Source organism: Lytechinus pictus, chromosome 4, assembly GCF_037042905.1.
Source record: "Lytechinus pictus isolate F3 Inbred chromosome 4, Lp3.0, whole genome shotgun sequence".
Taxonomy (NCBI): domain Eukaryota; kingdom Metazoa; phylum Echinodermata; class Echinoidea; order Temnopleuroida; family Toxopneustidae; genus Lytechinus; species Lytechinus pictus.
Genome location: NC_087248.1, coordinates 21,497,072 through 21,519,977, shown reverse-complemented (window position 1 = coordinate 21,519,977; position 22,906 = coordinate 21,497,072). Strand labels below are relative to the sequence as shown.

General features: G+C 36.5%; 1 protein-coding gene across 1 annotated transcript; it reads right to left on the bottom strand.

Moving 5' to 3' along the window:
• Nucleotides 1-4,771: 4,771 nt before the first annotated feature.
• Nucleotides 4,772-14,208, bottom strand: LOC129258316 (S-adenosylmethionine-dependent methyltransferase Rv2258c-like). The gene is made up of 4 exons (XM_054896605.2): nt 13,796-14,208; nt 8,853-9,064; nt 8,006-8,128; nt 4,772-6,943 (listed from the first exon to the last, which is right to left on the bottom strand). Exons 1-4 carry the CDS (start codon nt 13,984-13,986, stop codon nt 6,381-6,383), a joined length of 1,089 nt encoding a protein of 362 aa, XP_054752580.2. The 5' UTR covers nt 13,987-14,208; the 3' UTR covers nt 4,772-6,380.
• Between the last annotated feature and the right edge of the window lie 8,698 nt (nt 14,209-22,906).

Here is a 22,906-nt window from a genome sequence, read left to right as displayed (position 1 = left end):
CTAAGTTCTGAAAATTAAGGCATAAGGACTGGTTTATTTTAAGAAAATATTTAGGATCAAAGACTTTTCTTTCAGTTTTACCTGTCAATCATTTTAAGCATACGTTGATCCATTTTTAAATGTCTTATACCAACTGGTATTTCATCAGTATCACTTTGCTGTTTTGTTTTATTTTTATTTTGGTTGTGGCTTGGTACCTATGCTCAACATTTTGTGTCGGGGTTAACTCCATTTGTACGCCTCATGATTATTCATATTTCACAAGTAAGGATATAATGAAATTTTATATAATCGGATAGACTAGAATGGCGCAATCGGTAAAACGGTGCGCTGTAATCATAAATTCGCCACAATCAAGTCAACTTTTTTGAAGGGGGACTTGTCCTTTTAAAGGAACATTGTTCTTGGGTCTCGCTGTATCTATATCAAATTTATTCTTCTGACAGCTTCTGACAAGCTTAGTCTGCTCAGTTCGTTATGAGCAATACTTCCCGACCCCCTATAGCATGTGGAAATGAAACGTAACTTTTGCTGCTTAGCATGTCTGAAAAGATAATGCAATCGTTCTTATTTTGCTCAGAGTGGAAGGGGATGTAGGGATATACATCTACACCTCAACCTCGCCGCTGAGTGTCTTTTGAGAGCCTGAATTCAAACAATGTATTTCGCTAACTGTTAATTCATTTCATTTTCTCTTTTATTTTTATTTTTATGTCCCACATACATCAGGATTCAGGAACCAGATATGGTGATATAATCCGCAGCAGTATCATCAAGGAATGACTCGTTTTGTTCAACCAGACAGGTCTCCAAGTTCATCGCAACCAAGTTCTTTAGTCAGCTACCGATCCAGCCTAGAAAATTTTCTATATCTTATTTTCCCTTAACACGGAAATACTCAAATGACTGTATTATATTCCAACTGTGCTAGACTATAGAGTACAGTCGATGTTACTGCAATGCAGAGACACAATCCTGTATCGTCGTGAGCATGATAAACATAAGACAAGAGGGTCTTCTGACAGCATTCAGCCTTACATAAATTGATAGATCCTTCGAAATCGCGTTTTTCAGACTGTGCCTACATCAATTAGAACTCAGAAGTTTTCCAATGTCACTTTGTTTCACCTCCAAGTAAGAATTCCAAGACAGTTCTCTCTGTCCAAATCAAATTTAAAGAAAGTAAACAGATGATATTGAAAATCGAACTCTGGTGTCCAAGCTAACTGTCGGCCTGGCTAATCTGAACCCCCTATGTCAAAGGAGGTTTGTTGATTGGTCTGTGACGGACAGAAAGGCTTTGAAGAACATCTAAAGGACATTCAAAAACCTGTATATTTGAGAACTAGCAAAGTTTACTTCCACGTACAGAACATCGAGTGAAGAGAACTGGATCGACCCTTGAAGGATCATCATTGGTATGTGTTTTTTACGGAATCATATTTTTTACTTCAGGCACATATATTAGAAGTGTTCAGTGTCACTTAGCATTTACCTCAAAACAGGAATTTCAACTCGGTACTCTCGAAAGCAAATATAAAAGAAATAAAGGGATAATGTTGAAAATAGAACTCTGTCGTCCAATCTAACTGCTGGTCTGGCTAATTCGAACCCTATACGTCAATGAAGGTTTGTTGGTCTATGATGGACAGAAAGACTTTCAAGAAAATGTAAAGGACATAGAAGAACTGTAGATTTGAGAATCAGCTATGTTTACCACCAAGAGCAGAACATCGAGCGAAGAGAAATGGGTAGATCCCTTGGCATCAGGTTATGAACATTTTACCGAATGATCTTTCAGACTACAGGTACATCGATTAGAGCTTATAAGTTTTCAAATGTCACTTTGCTTTTACCCGAAAATACGAATTTCAAATCGGTTCTTTCGGAAGCAAATATAAAGGAAACAAATGGATAATAGTGAAAATAGAACCCTACTTTCTAAGCTAACTGTCGGCCTGGCTAATCCGAACCCTTGCCTCAACGAAGGTTTGTTGATTGGTCTGTGACGGACAGAAGGGCTTTCAAGACAGTCTAAATGACATGGTAGAACTGTATCCTAACTACCTAGGTCAAAACATCGAGCGAAATCACCGATCATTATGGAAAGATACTGAAGACCAGTCAACGCTTTCATGACTATTTTGGATCATTGCTATCAGGAAATGTTGGAAGGATTCAAACGTTTGGACGACATAATTCCTAGAGTGTGTGCTGTGACTGAACCATGGTTGGGGTAAGTGAGGTTGTCTGATGAAAACTCAAGTTTTACTTGTGATCTTAGTGGAACTATAGAATTCACTATGATGGGTCAGGGTGGGTTGGAGCTTGACCAAACCTAAACGTTAGGACAACATTGATACACATAGGATTAAATTGATATAAATGTAGTGTAAGGGTCTAGTTTAATGTACCCTGACTTATCGTAGTATATTCGTTCGTTCCATATCACGAAGATTGTTGGGTTGGATGTAGATAACCTATATATTCCTATAACTTTTCGAACACGGCAATTCGCATTTCAGTTTAAACAGTTTCATCGAAGTCCGACATCCAATCATCGGAAAGCTCATCAAAAGCTGAGAGGAGTTGTCTATAGCAATTATTGTCGGCAAAGACTTAAATTTCTCTCCTTCCCGTGGTAACGTACTATTAATTTTACTTATCGGTATTTACAAACGAATATTTTATCTTCTGTGATGGATAACTGGACTAACGTTTTGTGTTATATCTGTACATTGGTAGGCCTATTGGTAAAGGCATTTTAAAGTAGGCCTAAGCAATTGATTCTAGTGTTACCTGCTTTCTCGAACGCATTGATTTGCTCAGTCATTGTGATTAATGATGAATCATGAGTTCAGGAGAGAGAGAGAGAGAGAGAGAGAGAGAGCGAAAAAAATGTAGAAATAACTGACTATAAATTGAAAAGCAATCAATGTGAATATATACTGTACCGATACCATGGTTAGTCATTGTCCCACACACGTCGTATACATTTATTAGCTATTAGAATTGGTAGATGGAAATATTTTAGTCTCATTTAAAATCAGCCTTAGATGATAAGTAATTTTTAATCTAGTATAGGCCTATTTGTTTCCAAAAAGACAGTGCGTGGTCATATTTAAGATGGAAAGGGGAAAAATATTGGTGTACCACATTTATGGCTTTAGATCTAGTTCATAAATAACCCTGTATTTATTGGATTTCTATTTGTTAGCACAAGTGCACACTTATAGTTACCAAGAATGCGGTATAGTATTTTCATTTATTTAAATGCAGGATAAAAGAGCATTGCCAATTATATTCCTTGCTCACTGGCCTATAGTCAGGCGCCTTAGATCAGTCGGCCACGGCACCTCTTTGGACCAACAATTGGACCAACTGTTTGATACTAAACTCGTTAAATGAGATGAGCCTATGACTGTTATGACTATGATGATACTAGACCTCCTGCATAATGGCGTCATTTAGTTGAAGAATATGACGCAGAAGAAGAAAAGCTGAGAAGAACAAGTTCAATTATTTGAAATTATTCAAAATATATTATGAGTAGTATACATTGTCAGAGTAATAATAATGATATTTGAAGTAACGTAGTAGTAGCAGTGGTAGTAGTAGATATGGCTATAGAAATAACGGTACTTTTACAAAAAGTAGTAGTTATGGTAATAGTAATATACTAGTTAGATATATTTTACAATTGGGATTTATTATTCTTAGTACACTGTAAAAACTGTGGTGTTAAAACTGACACCAATTGGTGTTAATAGAGGACCTCACCCTGAGGTGTTATAATTACACCCTAGAGATTGAACATAACACCAAAGAGTGTAAATATAACAACCAAAGGTGTTGTAATAACACCTATAGGTGTAAAACTAACACCACCAATTTAACACCGGTGTAAAATAACTGGTGTGGTCCTCTATGTACACCGGTTAACACCACAGTTTTTGCTGTGTAGGGGTATATTTGTAATCATCAAACTATGGATCATCATAGTAATGACAATGGAAATGAAGAATGAATTCGTACCAAAGAGATATCATGAATTTAGATCTAGTTTGCTTAATAATATAAGCTTACATGATACCGGTGCAGTATATCATGTAATTATTGGACAAAGTGATGTAATACTACATCGATCAAAAATTATATTAGCCAAGATTTAAATCGGATATTTACTGAGGTATTTACAGTTAGGTATAGAAAAGAAATAAGCGGTGGCGTATTTCGCAGTCGGTCAAATGAAAAAAAATGACTAAAGGAAAAACAAAAAATCTCGTGAATTAAAAAAAGGCTGATACCTAAAGAGGGGATGGTGATAATGATGATGGCGATGGAGATCAAGCGACGAAACAGTCGGAGATAATAACAAGGGAGATAGGCTAAAATGTTTGGAAAAGAAAAGGAAGCAGACGAAGAAGAAGAAGAAAAAGAAGAAGAAGAATGATAATAATAATAATAAGAAGTAGTAGTATCAATAGAAGCAACAGCAGTTGTAGTGCGTAGTTTAATGCTTTTAATGTGACTGTATTTGTTTTCTTCTTTTGAATGATGAAAAAATTTCAATACAATAGGAAGGCACAGAAAGGGAACGACAGAAGACGAACACAATGAGTACGTGTGGTTAAGAAGAAGAAGTCGAAAAGGAAGAAGAAATAAGGAAAACTAAGGTGCCTTTTCCCTTCTATTCCCCCCCCCCCCTTATTCAGTCCTTTTCTCCTTTCCCATTTCCCTTCTGTTATTTCTCTTTCTCACCTTACCTTCTGGTCTCTCTTCCTTTTCTCTTATTATTCTTTCCCCTCTTACTTTCCCTTCTCTCCTTTTTGGGGGGTGGGGTAGTAGGGGAGGGATGGGACAAGGCTCTTCGCCCCCCACCCATGGATCCTTGCCTTCCTATATCTTCTGATTTGGTATCGGGTAAACCTTCCTGCTTTGTTCTTTCTCCCTTCCCTCCTTTCATTTTCCATTTTGGAAAATGTTTGGAAAAGAAAAGGAAGCAGACGAAGAAGAAGAAGAAAAAGAAGAAGAAGAATGATAATAATAATAAGAAGAAGTAGTAGTATCAATAGAAGCAACAGCAGTTGTAGTGCGTAGTTTAATGCTTTTAATGTGACTGTATTTGTTTTCTTCTTTTGAATGATGAAAAAATTTCAATACAATAGGAAGGCACAGAAAGGGAACGACAGAAGACGAACACAATGAGTACGTGTGGTTAAGAAGAAGAAGTAGAAAAGGAAGAAGAAATAAGGAAAACTAAGGTGCCTTTTCCCTTCTATTCCCCCCCCCCCCTTATTCAGTCCTTTTCTCCTTTCCCATTTCCCTTCTGTTATTTCTCTTTCTCACCTTACCTTCTGGTCTCTCTTCCTTTTCTCTTATTATTCTTTCCCCTCTTACTTTCCCTTCTCTCCTTTTTGGGGGGTGGGGTAGTAGGGGAGGGATGGGACAAGGCTCTTCGCCCCCCACCCATGGATCCTTGCCTTCCTATATCTTCTGATTTGGTATCGGGTAAACCTTCATGCTTTGTTCTTTCTCCCTTCCCTCCTTTCATTTTCCATTTTGGGCACCCACTGGAGTAAGTATCGGAACGAGTGCTCCTAAAACCCGAACCCACCCTCTCACCCTCACCCACATCTCGATACCCCACACTGGAAGTGCCTATGTATTGCCATCTTTAATCCCAAGCAGGGGTTGCCATAAAGCTGTTCGAGAATTAAACAGGGAAAACAGTTGCAAAACAAAAAAAGAAACAAAGTTTCCTTCCGTGTTTATCATTTTAATTGATTTTCACATTTCAAATGGTAATTTTTTTGCACAATAACAATGTAGTAATTTAACATATACAAAGTGATATGCATGGTTAATCTTTAATTATCTAAAGGTGACTTCATAATGATCTTATCAAGAAAATGGGGGTATTATAGAGATACACAACCGAGCACACGATTTGATGCTCTCTTCCTCATTTTGATTGTAAAATCATGGGGTCGAGGTGCGCCTACTTTTACTCTCTGATGCGGCGTGGCTCCATTTTTAAGATACAATAGAATTGCAAAAAAGCTTTCTCCCGCTGTAATACATGTATATAGTACATAATCATCTATTCGTCTCCTTGAATGGAACAAAGTCTAACTTCTCGGGCCCGGAGCAGAAAGAGTTGCCATCAAACGCAGCTAAAATATGTATACATATAAGCAGTTTGGTTTTCAGCCAATGAAACACGCGCATTAATTGTAGCTACCTTATGTACATCCGATTCGCCTTGAAAATAAATGAAAGTTTCCGCATGTAACTTTCAACAAAGGTAATTATTTGCTTTTAATGACTGTCATTCTGTCAACCAGTTCACTGTAGGGCCTATATTCCAGCTGTGTGATTTACATCAATTCTGACAGGAAGTGAACCTGCGGCAGCATAGGAAGAATGCTTTCATCTTTGATTCTGAGACCTTTCCGTTCCAGAAACTCCCGTATGCGGTCCTTGCCCCACATTGCACCGAGGGCCACGGAATCGGGGTTGTTGTAGGACATGGGCAGACAGTAGAATAAGCTGTCGGTGTAGTTGAATGAAGCATTAGGGTTATCAAGGTTGTCGCAATGCTTCGATTTGCCATCCATCTCAATCACAGACATGATTCCTGACTTCTTCATCACTCTCTTGGCCTCGTCAACGATCAGGTCTGGTCGGGGTGTATCATGAAGGAGGTTAAAGAAGAAAACGTAATCGAAGGTCGAGGTCCAGTCCTTAGGCATCGCAGTGGCGTCGCTGCAGACGTACTCCAGGTTCTTAAGTGCTGATGATTCAGCTTCTTTGTTTGACCAATCAACTGTATTTTGATCAATGTCAAGACCTACAAAATGACTGTTTGGGAAACTTTCGGCCAGCTTTTTGATCGCAGCACCGTGACCGCACCCGACGTCAAGCATCCGAATTCCACTCTCTGAAAGATAAAATCAAAATCTGAAAAATAAAACCTCGTTCTTATCTTCCAAATGATATTCATTTACAGCTCAATTATTTTTCAACCTTTTAACCGACAAGACTTCGGATGCAGTTTCGGGTCCTATTCTAAAAGCTTCTACAGCTTGACTGAATCGAAATAGAAAATCGATTGTAGATGGTGGTTATCTGGACATTTTACATCGGAATAGCAAAGTGTCTCCTGCTTATTCATTAAATTCCAGTACCTGGGAGGAAACGTTTTAGTTTTTTCTCTCTCTTCAATTTGATTAGTGACTCCTTGAAAATGCACTGGGATATACATCCCTCTGTTGATCCCATTTGGTGCTATATCACTGCCCACTGGGCCCCAATCTGAAATCACATTTGCGTTCGTAAATGATTGTCTCCCTAAACATCAATTAGGGCGATAAAAGTGTTCGTGAATCATGGAATTCATCCACTGATACGACGAAGAGGGGCATGTGGAAATTGTGAACTAATTTCATATTCAACGTTTCGATAACAAAGCTATAACAAGGAGGGAAAATATCATGTTCAAAGTCAACATAAAATTAGTGTGAAATGTTACTTTTAAAAGTGCCTTAGGGAAGGGGACCGGTGTAATATAGCCTTTGATATGAGCAGAGGTTTCAGCCTCCGCCTAGATTTATGTAGGAAGTGGCAGCTGGGAAGAAGGAGGATAGCTTTCATAGTTAACATTCTGTAGAATTTGTATACAATTAGAAGCGAGGATCCGGAGTGATCGGGTTAGAAAAACCTTTCCTAGGAATTGTTATCGATAGAGCGTTCATTATCCTTTTTTTTCTGCCGACAAGTTGTTCGATATGAACACTTTATTTGAATTGATTGGCTCTGAGCCACTATTACTATGGTACTTTCGAGTAAAACATGCTTGCCGGAATAAATCGTCTGACAGACCTTTCATGAAGCGCTCCCAATGAGACAATGGTTCAGTTGAACAGTTTGAATTGTCAAAGTTGATCGATTGCTTTACGGCAACTTTAATTCTTACAAGTCTTACAATGGTTTAGATTCTTACCTAATTTTGACTTGATCTCCGGTTGGGATGGAATGAAGTCCTGGACGAAACAGTGATTGAACCACGGTAAACCGTAACTATCGTTGAATTCATGGTAGTTTGGCGCCATCGAAAATTCCATTCCTGAGAATGAAAAGAAACCGCACACATAAATAACAGAACAATCCATATCAATCATTTCATTTAACTTACGTCAAATTAACTTAACGGGCAATGATGAAATGAAGTCATATCCCACTTGCCTCTTGCGTAAATAGACAGTAAATATGTTGCGGGCCACGAAGAATTGGCTCGCTGAGTTCCACGACCAAGAAAAACAAATATGAGAAAATATGGCGAAATATAATGCACTTAAAAATAATATAATCAATGCTGTTTACTATGTGAATCGCACCGTAGTTATTTAAACATTTCAAACAAGTGTTTAAAGTCTTAAACAACAACAAAGTTTAAACTCTAGTATTTAATTATCAACAAATTAAGCATGAAATGGTTGTACAAGATTTTAAACACTTGTTTAAACTGTTTAAACAACTAATGTGCAATTCACATAGTAAATGGCATTGTTTAAATCATTTTAAAAGTGTATCATTTGGTCGCTACCTATTGGTCAAATATATCACCGAATGAAATTTCATTTTGACTAAAAAGGGACAAAAGCCGCTCCCTCACGACAATTTATAAATTTGTGAAGGTTTTAAGATGTGAGGGGGAGGGGTGATCATGCAAACGTCACAATCTGATGGTAATATTTACGTTGTTTACACGATTTGGAAAAGGTGAGGGCCCATCCCCTGGACCCATCGGTTACGCAGCCCCTGATAGGCAAGTAGTATTTTACACGTACCTCGTGGTCCTTCCTTTTTAATGACTTTAAGCATCGTGCGGAAGACATCACTGACGACAGGTATCCCAATGCAGCAATCAGCGGCCTGGCCTTCCATAGTTCCTGACCGAAAGCTGTCTACACGGTGAGGCGGTAGATGATATTTCTCTGTCACAGGGTCGAGATCGACGATGAAGGCCGTGGTCATCACGCCCAACCATTCCCGGACATACCTGTTATTGACGATATCGGTTTAAATGCTGTCAAAATGGTCAGATGGTCTTTGTAGGTTTACACGGTGCTACACGGTTAATAGGGCGTTTTCGCTTAATGACGCAAGACGAATTCAAGAACAAAGAAAATATATTGTCAAATTCTATTCATAATAAAGTACACCCAAGGAATATTTGTCGAAAATTTGTGAATTAAAACAACAGTTTCGTTCCGGACTCTTGACAAACGATATATAGGCATTTGCAAATTCTTCGTAAACTCAAAAATTTAGAACGAAACTGCTATTCCTCCTGTTCACCAATTTTCGAGAAAGACCTCCCGGCTGCTCTTTGTCATTTGACGGACATTTTCAGTAGATTTACTGTGTTCTTGTCTTGAATCCGTCCCCGCTGCAATTTCGAGTACTCTGTAATAAAGTTTTTGGTTCACTATGCTGTAAAGATGAGAATGTCGGAGGGGTTGTACTTGTTAGAATTAATCCAAAATTGGCGGAGCGAAGTTGTTAGTGGAGGGGGGGGGGGAGGCACAAGGAAAATTGCCACATTTTCTTTCGAAAAGGGCACTATCTTAAAACAAAAGGGGAATATGACTTATCTACCCCCACTAACATCTTCATGAAACTTAAGGCACGTCGGATTATTCAAATTTTTCCTTTGGGGCTCTTACAAGGAGGCAAGGGGGCATCGTTAACACATAAAACAGGTCCTTCTCAGGTCAAAGGGGGGGGGGGGGGGGGGTGGGGGGCACCTAACCGAACACATTCGTGAGGGGCATTTTTCTTGGGTAAAAAGGGGCACAGATATAAGGGCACCTATAAGAAGGCAAATACCTAATGTGGCACTTGATAACGGCGTAAAACAGGTTCTTCTAAGGTAGAGGGGCACAGAACAAGTTCGTGAGGGACCCTTTTCTTGGATAAAAAGGGGCATTGATTAAGAGGGCACTGTGCCCCCGGCCCCCAGGATCGCCGCCCCTTGGAGTTATACGAGTCATGTAAGGTGAGCTACAGGCCTTTCAGCCTATTTAAAGCATATCTAATTGCAGTTAAGGATCCAGTTTTAACATGTATCATAATAGTAGTAAGACAAAATAAATAGTGAATCACTGGATGACATACTATATACAAATAATGAATGTGTATGCGTGCAATGGGAAGAATATTTTCATGAGATGAAAGATGTAAAGTTCCATTCAACGAGGCGTTAGCCGAGTTGAATGGAACTTTTAATCTTTCATCGAATGTAAATATTCTTTCCATTGCACAAATATTTGCATTCATTATTTGTTTTATATAACTCATATAAGTTACAAAGTTTTTTAAAATGTAAAAAAAGGAATAACAAGATAAAGATCTGGGGGGGTATTCTGAAAAGTCTCGTAAGTTTCCACTTAAGTTTCCTCATAAGTTACCCATTTAATGGAGCGCTAATGTACCTCCAAATTCGTATTCTGAAAACTCTATTAGCGCTCAATTAACTCCCTTTAGGCCACGCCCCTACTGAGCCGAATTAGCCAATCAAATGCGCTCTTACAACGTAAAATTTTCTCCCAGCGCGTAGTGTCTCTTCACTTTGCTGGCTTGCAGCGCAGCGCCCGGCTGCTGCAGGTGCACTGCACCACGATATTGATACAAAGAATTTTTGCTGAAAAACAATGCTAAAAGCATTTGCATCGGAGATTAGAGGTTCATTATGTTGTTGAAGCTAACTGTTGTCTTTTCCCTTTCTCTCATTGATTGTACCTTTGTGATTTTCTCTTTTTTTCGAACGCGTTCTGATTTTCACATCCACTTATTTGAATCCATTTGTAGCTTTTTTTTTTTTTTTTTTTTTTTACAATATTTTATTTGCCTCTGTCTCGGGGTCATGATGGGGGGGGGGGGTTCTTCTTTAACTTAATTCCTACTTATTTTAAAAATAACATACTTTTCATTTTCATGAGAAATCTTCTTCAACAAAATGCTGATTTGAATAAATGGATTTACAAAATCAAACAAGCATAATTGTTTTAAAAAAGCCGAAATTTTATTGAAATTGGATGTACAAATGTTATGGTATTTAAGATTTTATAGGTGGGGAAAACGATGGCATCGTTTTTCTTTTGTACCAAAGGGGTCAATGCTTATTTTTTCATTGTCGGAAACAAGGTTTGATTCCCCCTGAACATTGCTGCATCTATTGTGATTTGGCAATCTCATTATTGTCAAAATAATGTGCAAAAAACACTTTATGATGCTAATAATAAAAGAAAATATAGAAAAATAATAGTCATATTTCCCCTATAAGTACACAATTTCTGTTTTCTTTTTCCCTCTTTTCTAATTTCTTTATTACCAAATATAGTCCCCATTCCTTATTTTACTTGTATAAATTGTGAATATTTTTTGAACAAATTTAAGCCTGAAACATATTGTTTAAATGTCCGCCAAGTTTGGACACCCTTTATATACCACCTTCTTTCCATTTATTCCATTTTTATACCTTTCTCCTTTATTCTCTTGCTTCCTCCTAATTTTGGTCGCAGTATTAAACCGATTTGATGATATTTATACGAAATGAAAGCCAAATTTAGCAAGAGAAAATGAGACTTAATGGACCTCTTATCACCATTATCTTTCTCCACTGGAAAGTCCGCTAATTGAGCGCTAAGAGACTTTTCAGAATACCAAAAGTCTCGTAACTACTCAATTAAGTCTTCGCGCGGTCATAACGCGTACTGCTGCAAGTGCGCGCAACGCAACCCTGCCAAATAAGGAAAGGGGCACTTAAGTGACTTTTCAGAATACCAAAATGCAAATTGAGCGCTAATTGACCGCTAATTGAGCTTTCAGAATACCGCCCTAGGTTGGCCTATTTCCAGCAACTAATTTTTCTCTGATAATTGCTAGTCGGTGGATAACACCATGTATCGACAGCTCATCAGCCCTTTGCTTTCATGTTTGTGACGCGCATTGCTTCATGGATCTGAGTCGAGTGCGCACAGTCAGTTTGATCTGCGCTAACTTCATGCGCGCGAACACACACACACACATACACAATAAGTAGACATACAAGGATTATACTGAGCGAGCGCTAGCGCGCGTACCGTGCAATGGAAAAATAAAAAATGCACGGTCACCGTGCAATGGAAAATTACAAAATGCACGCAGTAAAAAATGGACCAAATATTGAACACCTTTCAACCAATCAGATGGCAAGAATCTTCGTTTGAGTTATATAATAATCACTATAAATGCCCTGTGAAAAGTGAGCCAAATTATTTTTTTTTTCTATTCTACATCCATGACATCTGACGTCGATGCTTGTTTGAATTCGCTCTACCTATTCAAATAATTTTTTGGGGTGGACTTGCCCTTTGAACAAGTTAGTTTGGCTATAGGGCCTACACTGTATCTACATACTTAACATAAATTGTACCTATATAGCCTCATTAAAATGAACTCGCTAACACTCCTCCTCTCCTTTCTTTTCTCAAGCGCATAGAGACTTGGAATAAATGAAAATACAATAGGACTTATTGGCACTTCGAAAAAAAACCCTCAGCATTCCCCTTTTTAATGAAAATCGAATGGCCAACATATAATCTTTCAAATGATAAATTTCACAATATTTGTAATCTTTAATATCAAAAGGTAAGTTTACCAAGACTAATATACATGAGCCTATATTAGGTTAGCGCAGAATATGCATTATACTCGATCTGTATTCAACACACTATTCATTTCACTGTGCTATTGTGTGTTTTACTGAATTGATATTAAAAATATGCCTATATGACACCAATATTCTAAACGTTAAGGTGAGACCGAGTCGATCTATCTCTGGTTTCACTTTAAACAAGAACTGAATATTGATTGTTCCTTAAACTGTCTGATTTACTTATATACATGTACATAGCTAACGTTACTTCATTTTTTTTCTGTCTGTTACTGCCACGAGTCCTATTCAAATTTGTTTTTTCGTGATAGGCCTACATCACTCTACTACCGTAAATGTTATGTCATATTTCTTCATATACCACACTGTTCACAATTTGCACCTATTAACGCTAAAGCAATCAAAACATTTTAATAAATTAACTTTGATTTCTTTTTTACCCTTTTTAATGCCAGGATTGAGATGTCAAATCGTTTTTGCTTTTATTTTGTAACACTGATCCTTTTATCCTCAATAATTTGTTTTGGTTTGATATATTAATGGGCAATATGTATATAGAAATCATTGGTAATAGTGTTGACTGGTAATCATTATCTTGCTTTTCATATTTGGTAATTTCTTTTTCGTTCTAATTTATTGTTATGTTATTTTATGCGCTACCTTCAAAATTTGAAATTGTCAAAATTGATTATCAAAATGAACATAATTTCAAAGGATACCAATAATTCTTTTTATATTTTGTGCCTGTATTATTTATCACTGTATCATATCTTGTTCATTGCTTACCTAATATTTTTATTATTAATATAATTTTTTAACAGGGCCACACGGAAGACCACCAAATTGGTGATATGTGTAACCCTGTATAAATATCAGAAATAAATAAACAAATACATGAATAAATAAATACGTTCCATTATTATTGATATGTCAAAAATCTCTCACATAATGTCTTCCGCCATAATCCAAATATTGCCAACACTATATGAGCTAACAATCTTCCAGCGGGTATTTGATATATAACAAGTAGGCCGAGGTTATTACATACGTGCATGTAAAACCAATATGACCTACCTCTCCTTTAGGCCAGCTACATCAGCTATCTCCTGTGAAGTCAATGGTGTGTCGTGAAGATCTACTAGAACTTTAAAAAGACCGCTCTTGACTCCAAATGCAATCGAAATCCCAGTGAATGCTCCGCTCAGCATATCGAAGATTCGGGAGGAAAACTCCTCCGCCGTCTCTTTGGCATATTTGTCCGCCATTTTCAGGAGAATCGTCCGTCGCCTTGCTAAACCAAAACGAATATGAATAGAGCTTGACCTGAACTTGAGCCTGGGTAGACTTCGATCTGTGCTGCAGATCCTGGGTAGCTGGTATATATTATGGATGCAGCAGCGCCTGCTGCTGTGCGGTCTAGCATAATGTCGAGCAAATAGTCTCTATTTACTAGGCTATATATATTCAGTAAAAGCAGATAGTACATCTAACCCTTGTAAAGTGCGTCCCAGGAAAAAGGACACCGTGATCCCGGGACCAGGAATCCCGCATCCCTTTTCTTAAGAGGCAAATTAATTATGATATTTTATTGACATCATCATACTCAATTATTCCTCTGCATTTTGATATGTGACGAACACTTCACGCATTAATGAGCAAGACGAGTTTGAAATTTTAATGTCAAAATCAGGTTGCGCAGAAAAAAGTGACAAGATTGGACGACAACCGTGCTTATTGGACGATTGGCTCAGCATTTCTTTTTTATTCTTAAGATTCCCTCAGTGATCCTTGAAATGTGAGTGGATTCAGATTAACACGTGAGTTTCTGCGCAAATCGTTTCTGATAGGCCTCAATATTAATCACTGTTTTTAACCTGCCATGCGTAAATTATATGCTAAGGTGTTTGTCTCAAATTAAAGATAAGATTCCACTCTTACCATGGGTATCAAATTCAAAGTAAAAATATGTTAAATAATTGTGAAATCTGTCTCTGAAAACGGGTTTCCTTTTTTGTGGGACGCAGTGTATAATAATGAAATTTGCACCAGGAAACCAGTCGTTTATGACGGCCATATGGTAAATACTGAACTCGCACGCGTAGCATTTGTCTTTAATTGCTGCATTAATATCACTAGATTAATATGCAGGTAGATTGGTTTGTGACATCTAAATTTTTGTAACATCAATCTTAAAGTGCACGTGATTTATTTGAAATAATTATCGTAGTAAGATAGCGACTAATAAACAACGATCGAACGAATTAAAGTAGAGGTACATGTCTCAGTTGCACTCGGGATATATTATGATAAGGGATAAGGAAATATATTACATTGAAGGGGATTGGAGTCAATGGTGTGGTCGTCGTTGTACAACATTTCCATTAAACTTTATTTTGTATAGGTATTCTGATTTACCCTTTGAATTAAGCGCCGTGGTCTAGAGCTGCAGAGGGACGCGGCGCCAATTTATGAGTCTTGGGCCGTGCCCCCATCCAGACCTTTTACCCTTCATCACTCTTTAAAACGCCCCTTTTCTTGTTTTTCTCTTGTTTTTCTTCTTTTTACTATAAAAACCATGAGGCCATTGTCCCCTGATCATGAAATATAATGAATTACATGATCATACATGTACGTGGAGGAATGTAGGCCTATATAGCCTTTGTTTTGCACCAAGATACAAATTGTGAGTAAGCATGCATGAATGAGTATAATTATATGCGGTAATGCATATTGTCAGACCTTGCTGTGATTATTGTTGTGTGTAGTATGCACTGCGCTTCATGATTTTTTTCCAGAGAGATTAGATAATTCATTAAATCGACCGTATGTACGCATTTTGCAAACGATTTTATACGAATGACAAGGCCATCTCCAATCTGCCTGTTGTTACCTCATAAATTTGCACATTGGTATGGTTAGATTTACTTTTCATGTTTTACTTCCTGTCAAATTGAATAAAACAAATGAAAAATAAAATGAAAGCATGTCATCCCATATTTCGCGGGAAAAATTAGAAATAAGTCATGATCATGCCTAAAGGGCAGGTGAATCTGTTCACCCGTCGGGAGCGGCTGATAATGTCTATAGTGGTGTATGGATCGCGTGCTTTGGCTGTTGCTATGTCGGGTATCTATGTTTGACATGGTAGCAGCTTTTGTGTGCGATCTGCATATGCATACTGCCGAGTATGTGCATTGGATCCCAGCGGGTGGATGGAGACACTATATGCCCCTATATGTCCGGGCGTGTGTTTCAGTATAAACACATGTTGTGCGTTTTGGAGCATCTATTCATTGCAAGCCTTATTGGCTTTTACGGATGCATCCTTTTCCATAATTGTTTTAATTATATTTCTTAATTTACATATATGTGTATATATATATATATATATACATATATATATATATATATAATAACAAAAGATATGATGCAAATGATCATATTGGCTTAATTGAGTACGTTACTTTCTTTTTTTTTTAAATTGTGATGGAAATGGACTAGGAATACCAACACATTCTTATATAAGTTAGGACCCAAAGTCATCTTAAAAACGTAGTTATCATAACAAATTTAAAGGCCTATATATACTACAATGGAAATCACAATATGGAATTTTCCTTAATGTTTTGTATGAAATTTTGGAAGTAAACAACAATGGAACCGGTACTAAATAAAGTGCCAAAGTAAAGTCACATTTGAACATTTGGCAGTATAGGGCCCACTCCTTGTAAAAAATAAATAACAGAACTTGATGGAGGGGGGAATTGTGTGGATAAAAGAAAGATAAAATTTTTAAAAATAAGTAAAATAATGTAAAAAAAAAAGAAGAATGATAATAGGCCCTAATGTGTAATTACGTAAAGGAAAGTAAACGAACAAACATAAATACAAAATAAAAAGCAATGTAATAAGAATAAACTATAAGAATAAACATCAATGGTAGGCCTTTAGACAAAACCGGGAATGGGAGCATTGTCATCATGAGACATAAAGACACATTATACATGTTATAATCAGTTAATTGAGAAGAAAATTCCGTTGGTACAGGAACTCTTCCCCAGAGTTTGATACCCCAGACTATTATCATGATTATGACCCACCTTCATGGGCAACCTGAAAACATATACTTGTATACAAAAATAGTGCTTTGTGACAGACATCGACTTATTTTTCAAACAAATGTTGTTTTTTCGACTATTATAGCTGCGCCTTGAGCATTTAATCAAGATGGAAAGTGCGCCACACAAGTCTCACGTATCATTTATTATTTATTTTATTGATATATTCATATTCCACAAAGCACATTTCATAATAAATCATTTTTACAAAGAAAAGATGCATCAACTGCATAACACAATCATGCAGGATTGAAACGTACCAATGAAATGAAAAAGTGGAGGGGCCTACTGTTAAGCAAAGCTTGTAAGATGTAGACACCTATCAAAAAATTAAACAAGGGTAATATGATATAAGTAGAGAAAAAATTATCAAAAAAAAAAATTCTACAAATTTATATATAGATATAAGCACTGTAACACAAATGTATATAGTCTATATAAAAAATTAAATATTGACTTTAAAATAATCAACACTACCGTGGAAAAGTATGATCGAAGTTTATATATATTTGTTTGAATCAGTAAGAATTCAAAAGAAATGTTTTGATGAGTAATTTAAATCGATTCAGATTAGCTGCCTCTTTTTTTACTCTGTCCAAATGAATTCCAGAGTTTGGTCCTTTGGTCCTGTGGAAAATACAGTTTTGCTAGAAAATACTCTGTTTATCTTTTAGGTATGGTGATAGTCACAAGACGAGTGAATGAAATAAGATGAGGGGAAGACTTAGAAAATAAAAATAATCTTTCGTGTCATTATATAAAATTTCCGCTCGCGCTTCGTGCTCGCATTGCCCGTCAGGTGATTTTCATATCTTGTTCATTATAGAGTTTAAATATCAAGTTTGAAAGTCAATAATTATACAAAACATATTTCATCTCGGAAATCGAACCTTCATTATTTTGTGTGATTTACAAATTGATTTGTAAATAGTGCTCTGTAAAAATTCCAGTTATATGGTCTGAATATTAACATTTTCTGAGTCGCGCTGCGCGCTCGCAAATTATGATTTACCAGTTACCTATTATTTTCGTGTGTTCCATAAATTTTACAAAATATCCCTTTTCAGGTCTGATTTTCAAAACGTATCAGCTAGCGCTGCATGCTCGCATTTTGATTGGCGAGTTATGTATGTCTCAATAAAATCCCCTTTTCATGACAGTGTATTAAAAATTTAGGCTCGCAATTTTTGCTGGATTAATGTTTAAAAATTTATTAACTGATGCATCCTACTTATAAATATAAAAATGCTTGAAATGTCCAGTTTCAGGCTATAATATCATCATAAAAATTATTTCTCACCCTCATTAGGCATGAATGAATAAGATATCAAAATTAATAATTAAATTGACCCTTTTGTTTCATCTCGCCCTTAGTAAGAGGAATAGGAAGACAGTCATCATTTTCATATGATGACATGTCCTAAGGATGTCGTGGTCCTATGTCAAAACTCAAAGTAATTATGATGAAAAATATCAGTGCGATCCATATCCACCTCACAATTTTCCTACAAGGTGCTTGAAATATAGAGCTGAAATCGACTCTTTTTTTTCAGATCGGAAAAAAAAAATTTAAGCTCGCGCTTCGCGCTCGCTTTGATTTTCATCGTTAAAGATGTATTTAGAATGCCCATAGATTCTAGGTCTAAATATGAAACCTGCGCGCGCATATTTATTAAGATACTCAACTTGTTCTCTGTTTAAATCATTATCAAGTTTCAGAAAAAAATTTCTCCTCGCGCTTTGTGCTCGCATTATTAATGTAGGAAGATCCCCTATTACTCATTCTTTTCATGATTTACAAACTATTTTTAGGTCTAAATCTCGATTATTTCCGCTCACACTTCGCGCTCGCATAAATTGTTGAGTGCAAGCAGTCCTTAATAGATACCTTTTCGATCAGTACAAAACGTATATCAAAATTTTGTGCTCGCGCTTTGCGTTCGCAATTTTAATGTAAGGAAGATCCCCAATTACTCATCCTTTTCATGATTTATAAGACATGAATAGATTGTCTTGTTAAGTAAGTCTAAATCTCGAAATTTTCTTCTCTCGCTTCAAGCTCGCATCAATTGTTCAGGTATATAATCATGATAATGATACCTATTCTGTTTAAGTTACAAAAAGTGCTTAGAATTTCCATTCTTTGGGTAAAAAATGGCAAAAAAATCAGCTCGCGCTTCGCGCTCGCACTATTTCATTTTTAGAATATGTAGCGTATTCATGGCTTACATGCATGAATTCTTTAACATGTACCCTTTCCATCAGTTCATTTCTGCTCGCCCTTCGCGTCCGCAGTAATTATTTAGTTGCATACACATCTTTTTCAGGATAACAAACATTGCCCAGAATGTTCAAATTTTAGGATAAAAATACATAAGATTTCCAAAAAAAATTAGCTCGCGCTTCGCTTGAATTATATGAATAAGGATTGATTTATAAGAATAAAGCTAAGAATTATTAGGACTTCCCCTTCAAAGAAACCAAAAATCATTTTCGAGCGGCCGATCGGGGAAAGTATGGCTGTAAAAAATTTCGCCCCCCCCCCCCTTATTGGCGAAGGCTGGATCCGCCTGCATACGTTTGAGCTCTAACTTAAGGACATATTGCGTATTATTCTCAGTACTTTTTTCTGAAGTAGCAGGACATTGTTGAGTCTCGTTTGACATGTTTGATAGGCATTTCCCCATGCCAATCCCATAATTAAGATTATGGTTCTTGCACAATACAACGTGGATAGCGCCTGTGCTGGAAGAACGTTTTTAAAGGGCAAGTCCACCCCAACAAAAAGTTGATTTGAATAAAAAGTGAAAAATCCAACCAGCATAACACCGAAAATTTCATCGAAATCGGATGTAAAGTAAGAAAGTTATGACATTTTAAAGTTTCGCTTAATTTCACAAAACAGTTATAGGCACATCCTGGCTAGTATGCAAAATAATGAGGGAACTGATGACATCACTCATTCACTATTTCATTTGTATTTTATTATATGATATATGAAATATATTCTAATTTTTTCCTCATTGTCAAGTGACACAATGATTAATTCTTCCCTGAACATGTGGAATTAGCATTGTTTAATACTATATGGTTCAGTCAAGTTGGTCCTTATTGTCAAATCTAAAAAAAAAAGAAATATTGTATAATTCAAACAATAAAAAACAAAAGAAATAGTGAGTGATGGACATCATCGACTGACTCACCCCCGGGGGGGGGGGGGGCACTCAGTATATAATGCATAGTGGGTATGTGCCGCGGAGGGGACCCCCATTTTTACACTCAAATTTGCGTTCCGAGGCATAGCATTTTTGTCTTATTGAGAAAAAGAACAAAGAAAGCCGCTCCAGAGCATAGCATTTTTTTCTTCTCGAGAAAAAAGAAGAAAAAAAATCCGGCCGCTCCAGGGCTTCGCATATTTTCCGTTACGCCGTTCCGGTCGCAATTTTGGTGAAAAGCGGCCGTCCGACCATCGCCTCTGCGCTAGCGCGCCCGTCAGTCGTGCCGCCGGGCTAGCTGCAAGTACGTTCCATAGGGATGCATACGCACTCGCACGCAGGCGACCCGTTCCAAGGACCCCCGTTTTCACAAACATTTGTAGTTCCGAAGCCCGTTCCGAGGACCCTCCTTTTTACAATGAGCCCGCTCCATGCAAGGCCCCCGTTTTTTGTCTCGCCCGCGGCACACCCCTACCACTTTTTTGGTCGAGTGCACCCCCCCCCCCGGGGACTCACCTAGTTGTGCAAATTACTGTTTTGTGAAAAATAAGCGAAATTTTAAAATGTCATAACTTTTTTATTTTACATCCGATTTTGATGAAATTTTCAGCAATGATATGCCAGTTTGATTTTTCTCTATTTATTCAAGTCAGCATTTTTCTGGGGTGGACTTGACCTTTAAGCTTATTGATGACTCCAATATTTCTTGCCACAGTATATATTGTTGATATGAGCATTACACGTAGGCCTAAGTTCGTTTAGTATAAGACCTAAAAATTTGTTGTTTGCACTTCCTTGATTGCAGTATTATGCGGCAAATAAAACATATAGTTTTTGCAGATTCAGTGACAGTTTGTTGGCCTGAATCCAGTTTGTTACTTTTTTTTAAATTCTGCATTCATAGTGCTCACAAGTAAATGTGGATCATGATGTGTGTAGAAAATATTTGAATCATCAGCAAAGATAATAAACGACAGAACATGAGATGAATTGTTCAAATCATTAACATAAAGTACAAAAAGAAAGGGCCAAGAATACTACTTTGTGGAATTACATAGGTAACTAGCCTTAATTGTTGGAGATTCTGATTCATTTACGGTAACAAACTGAAATCTAACAGTAAGATATATTCTATAAACCATTACCGTAATTTAATTGATAACTTACCGTTTCATGATCTATTGTATCAAACGCTTTTGAGAAATGAGTCGAGGAACAATTACCCTACGTACGCCCTACGATATGATCAGAAATTCTGAATTGTTTAAAGAAGTATACAGATATCTTATTTATTAATGCCAATATAGAATGAGTTGTCTTTTCTCTAAAACCGAATTGATTATCACATAATACTTCTTATGGAAAGCAACATGTCCTCTTATAAAAATTTAATTATCCTTTCAATAATTTTTGAGAACGAAGTTAACAAAGATATTTATGGGCGGGAATTACTAGTAATTAATTGATCTCCCTTTCTGAAAATGGGTCTATTTTCATCTTCTTTGGAACCTGACCAAGCTGCAATCATGATAAATTCAATTGAAGCAGAGGAGAATTCACGACTCTATTTGTAATGCCATCGTGACCAGGAGTCTTTTCAATAGAATGAGTACCTTAAGTTCAACCATATTTCCATCTACACAAAATTTATAAACAACACTATAGCTTTGTTAATTTTGTTTAGAGCCCCATTTATTGTTTTTTCATGTATTTTTAAGTACGTTTTTACTATGATTATTTTCTGAATAAAACCTCTTTTTTGTTATCATAATTTGATGTTTTTTCTATTATGTTGAGTAAAAACCGGCCTTTTTAGAAATCAATAAAAAATGAGTTCTAATTAATTAACAGGCACAATTACGTTATATATCATGTGCCAAATTGATTTAGATTTTTTTTAAATTCAAATATTGGTATTATCGCATATTTGACTAGTACGGTCAAAAATGCGATAATACCAATGATAATTAATATCTTATCTTATAGTTTCACTTACCAGTCATTTTTTTCTCGGATTTGTGGCCTAGATTAAAGCAGAAAAAAAAAAATACTCGCCGCCCTGCACTCCCAACTTGAAGAATGCTTTAAATTTTGCGGGACCTTCTTTTGCGTGCCGATCAATATTTATTTATTTTCTTTCAATAAGGATTGATATGGGCAATCTTCATCTTAGTGCAATTCCCTCATAAATTTGTTTAATTATGATTGACCAATTAATTGCACAGCTGAGAAAGGGTATTTTCTGTTTATATACCGTACGTGTGAGTAAAAAAAAATTGACCCCTCACAATTAAATCCCCAATTTAAGAAAAAAATTATTCAACATGACCTGAAAGAGAATGGTATCCCAAATAATTTGGCGCAAATCAAAATTTACATCACTGCCTCCTGTCTCCTATAGACATACCACATAAATATGGTATGATATTATTTGGGGAAAAATAATCCAGCCATAATATGCGTTCATGACATACATATTTTTTTACTTAAATTGGGGATTTGTGAGGTGGCAAGTTTTTTTTATTGTTCAACTCGCACAGGATTACTCTTATTATTAAGGTTCTTCCCGAAAGCTTTGAAGCTGCTGAAAGAGATTATACGGATATTACTCTTCATGCAAGGTTCAAGGTGAGAAATAACAAGGGAAATAACAATTGACAGATAGGCCGATAATAGGTTTTAATTCACTTTAATCCACTATATAGCAATATATTTTAAATAGTGAAGTCTAAAAATGCATTTGAAATGAAATGAAAGTATTCTAGAAAAGTCAGTGATATACAGTATATATGGTATACAAAATTGGTGTTATTTTTTTAAGTACGGTACGCGTACGGTCGTCTAACTAACGC

Coding starts and splice junctions, on each gene's coding strand:
- LOC129258316 (XM_054896605.2), bottom strand. CDS start 13,986: ATGGCGGACAAATATGCCAAAGAGACGGCGGAGGAGTTTTCCTCCCGA. Junction 9,065..13,795: donor GTAGCTGGCCTAAAGGAGAG/GTAGGTCATATT, acceptor CGTCAATAACAG/GTATGTCCGGGAATGGTTGG. Junction 6,944..8,005: donor GGAGATCAAGTCAAAATTAG/GTAAGAATCTAA, acceptor TTTATCTTTCAG/AGAGTGGAATTCGGATGCTT.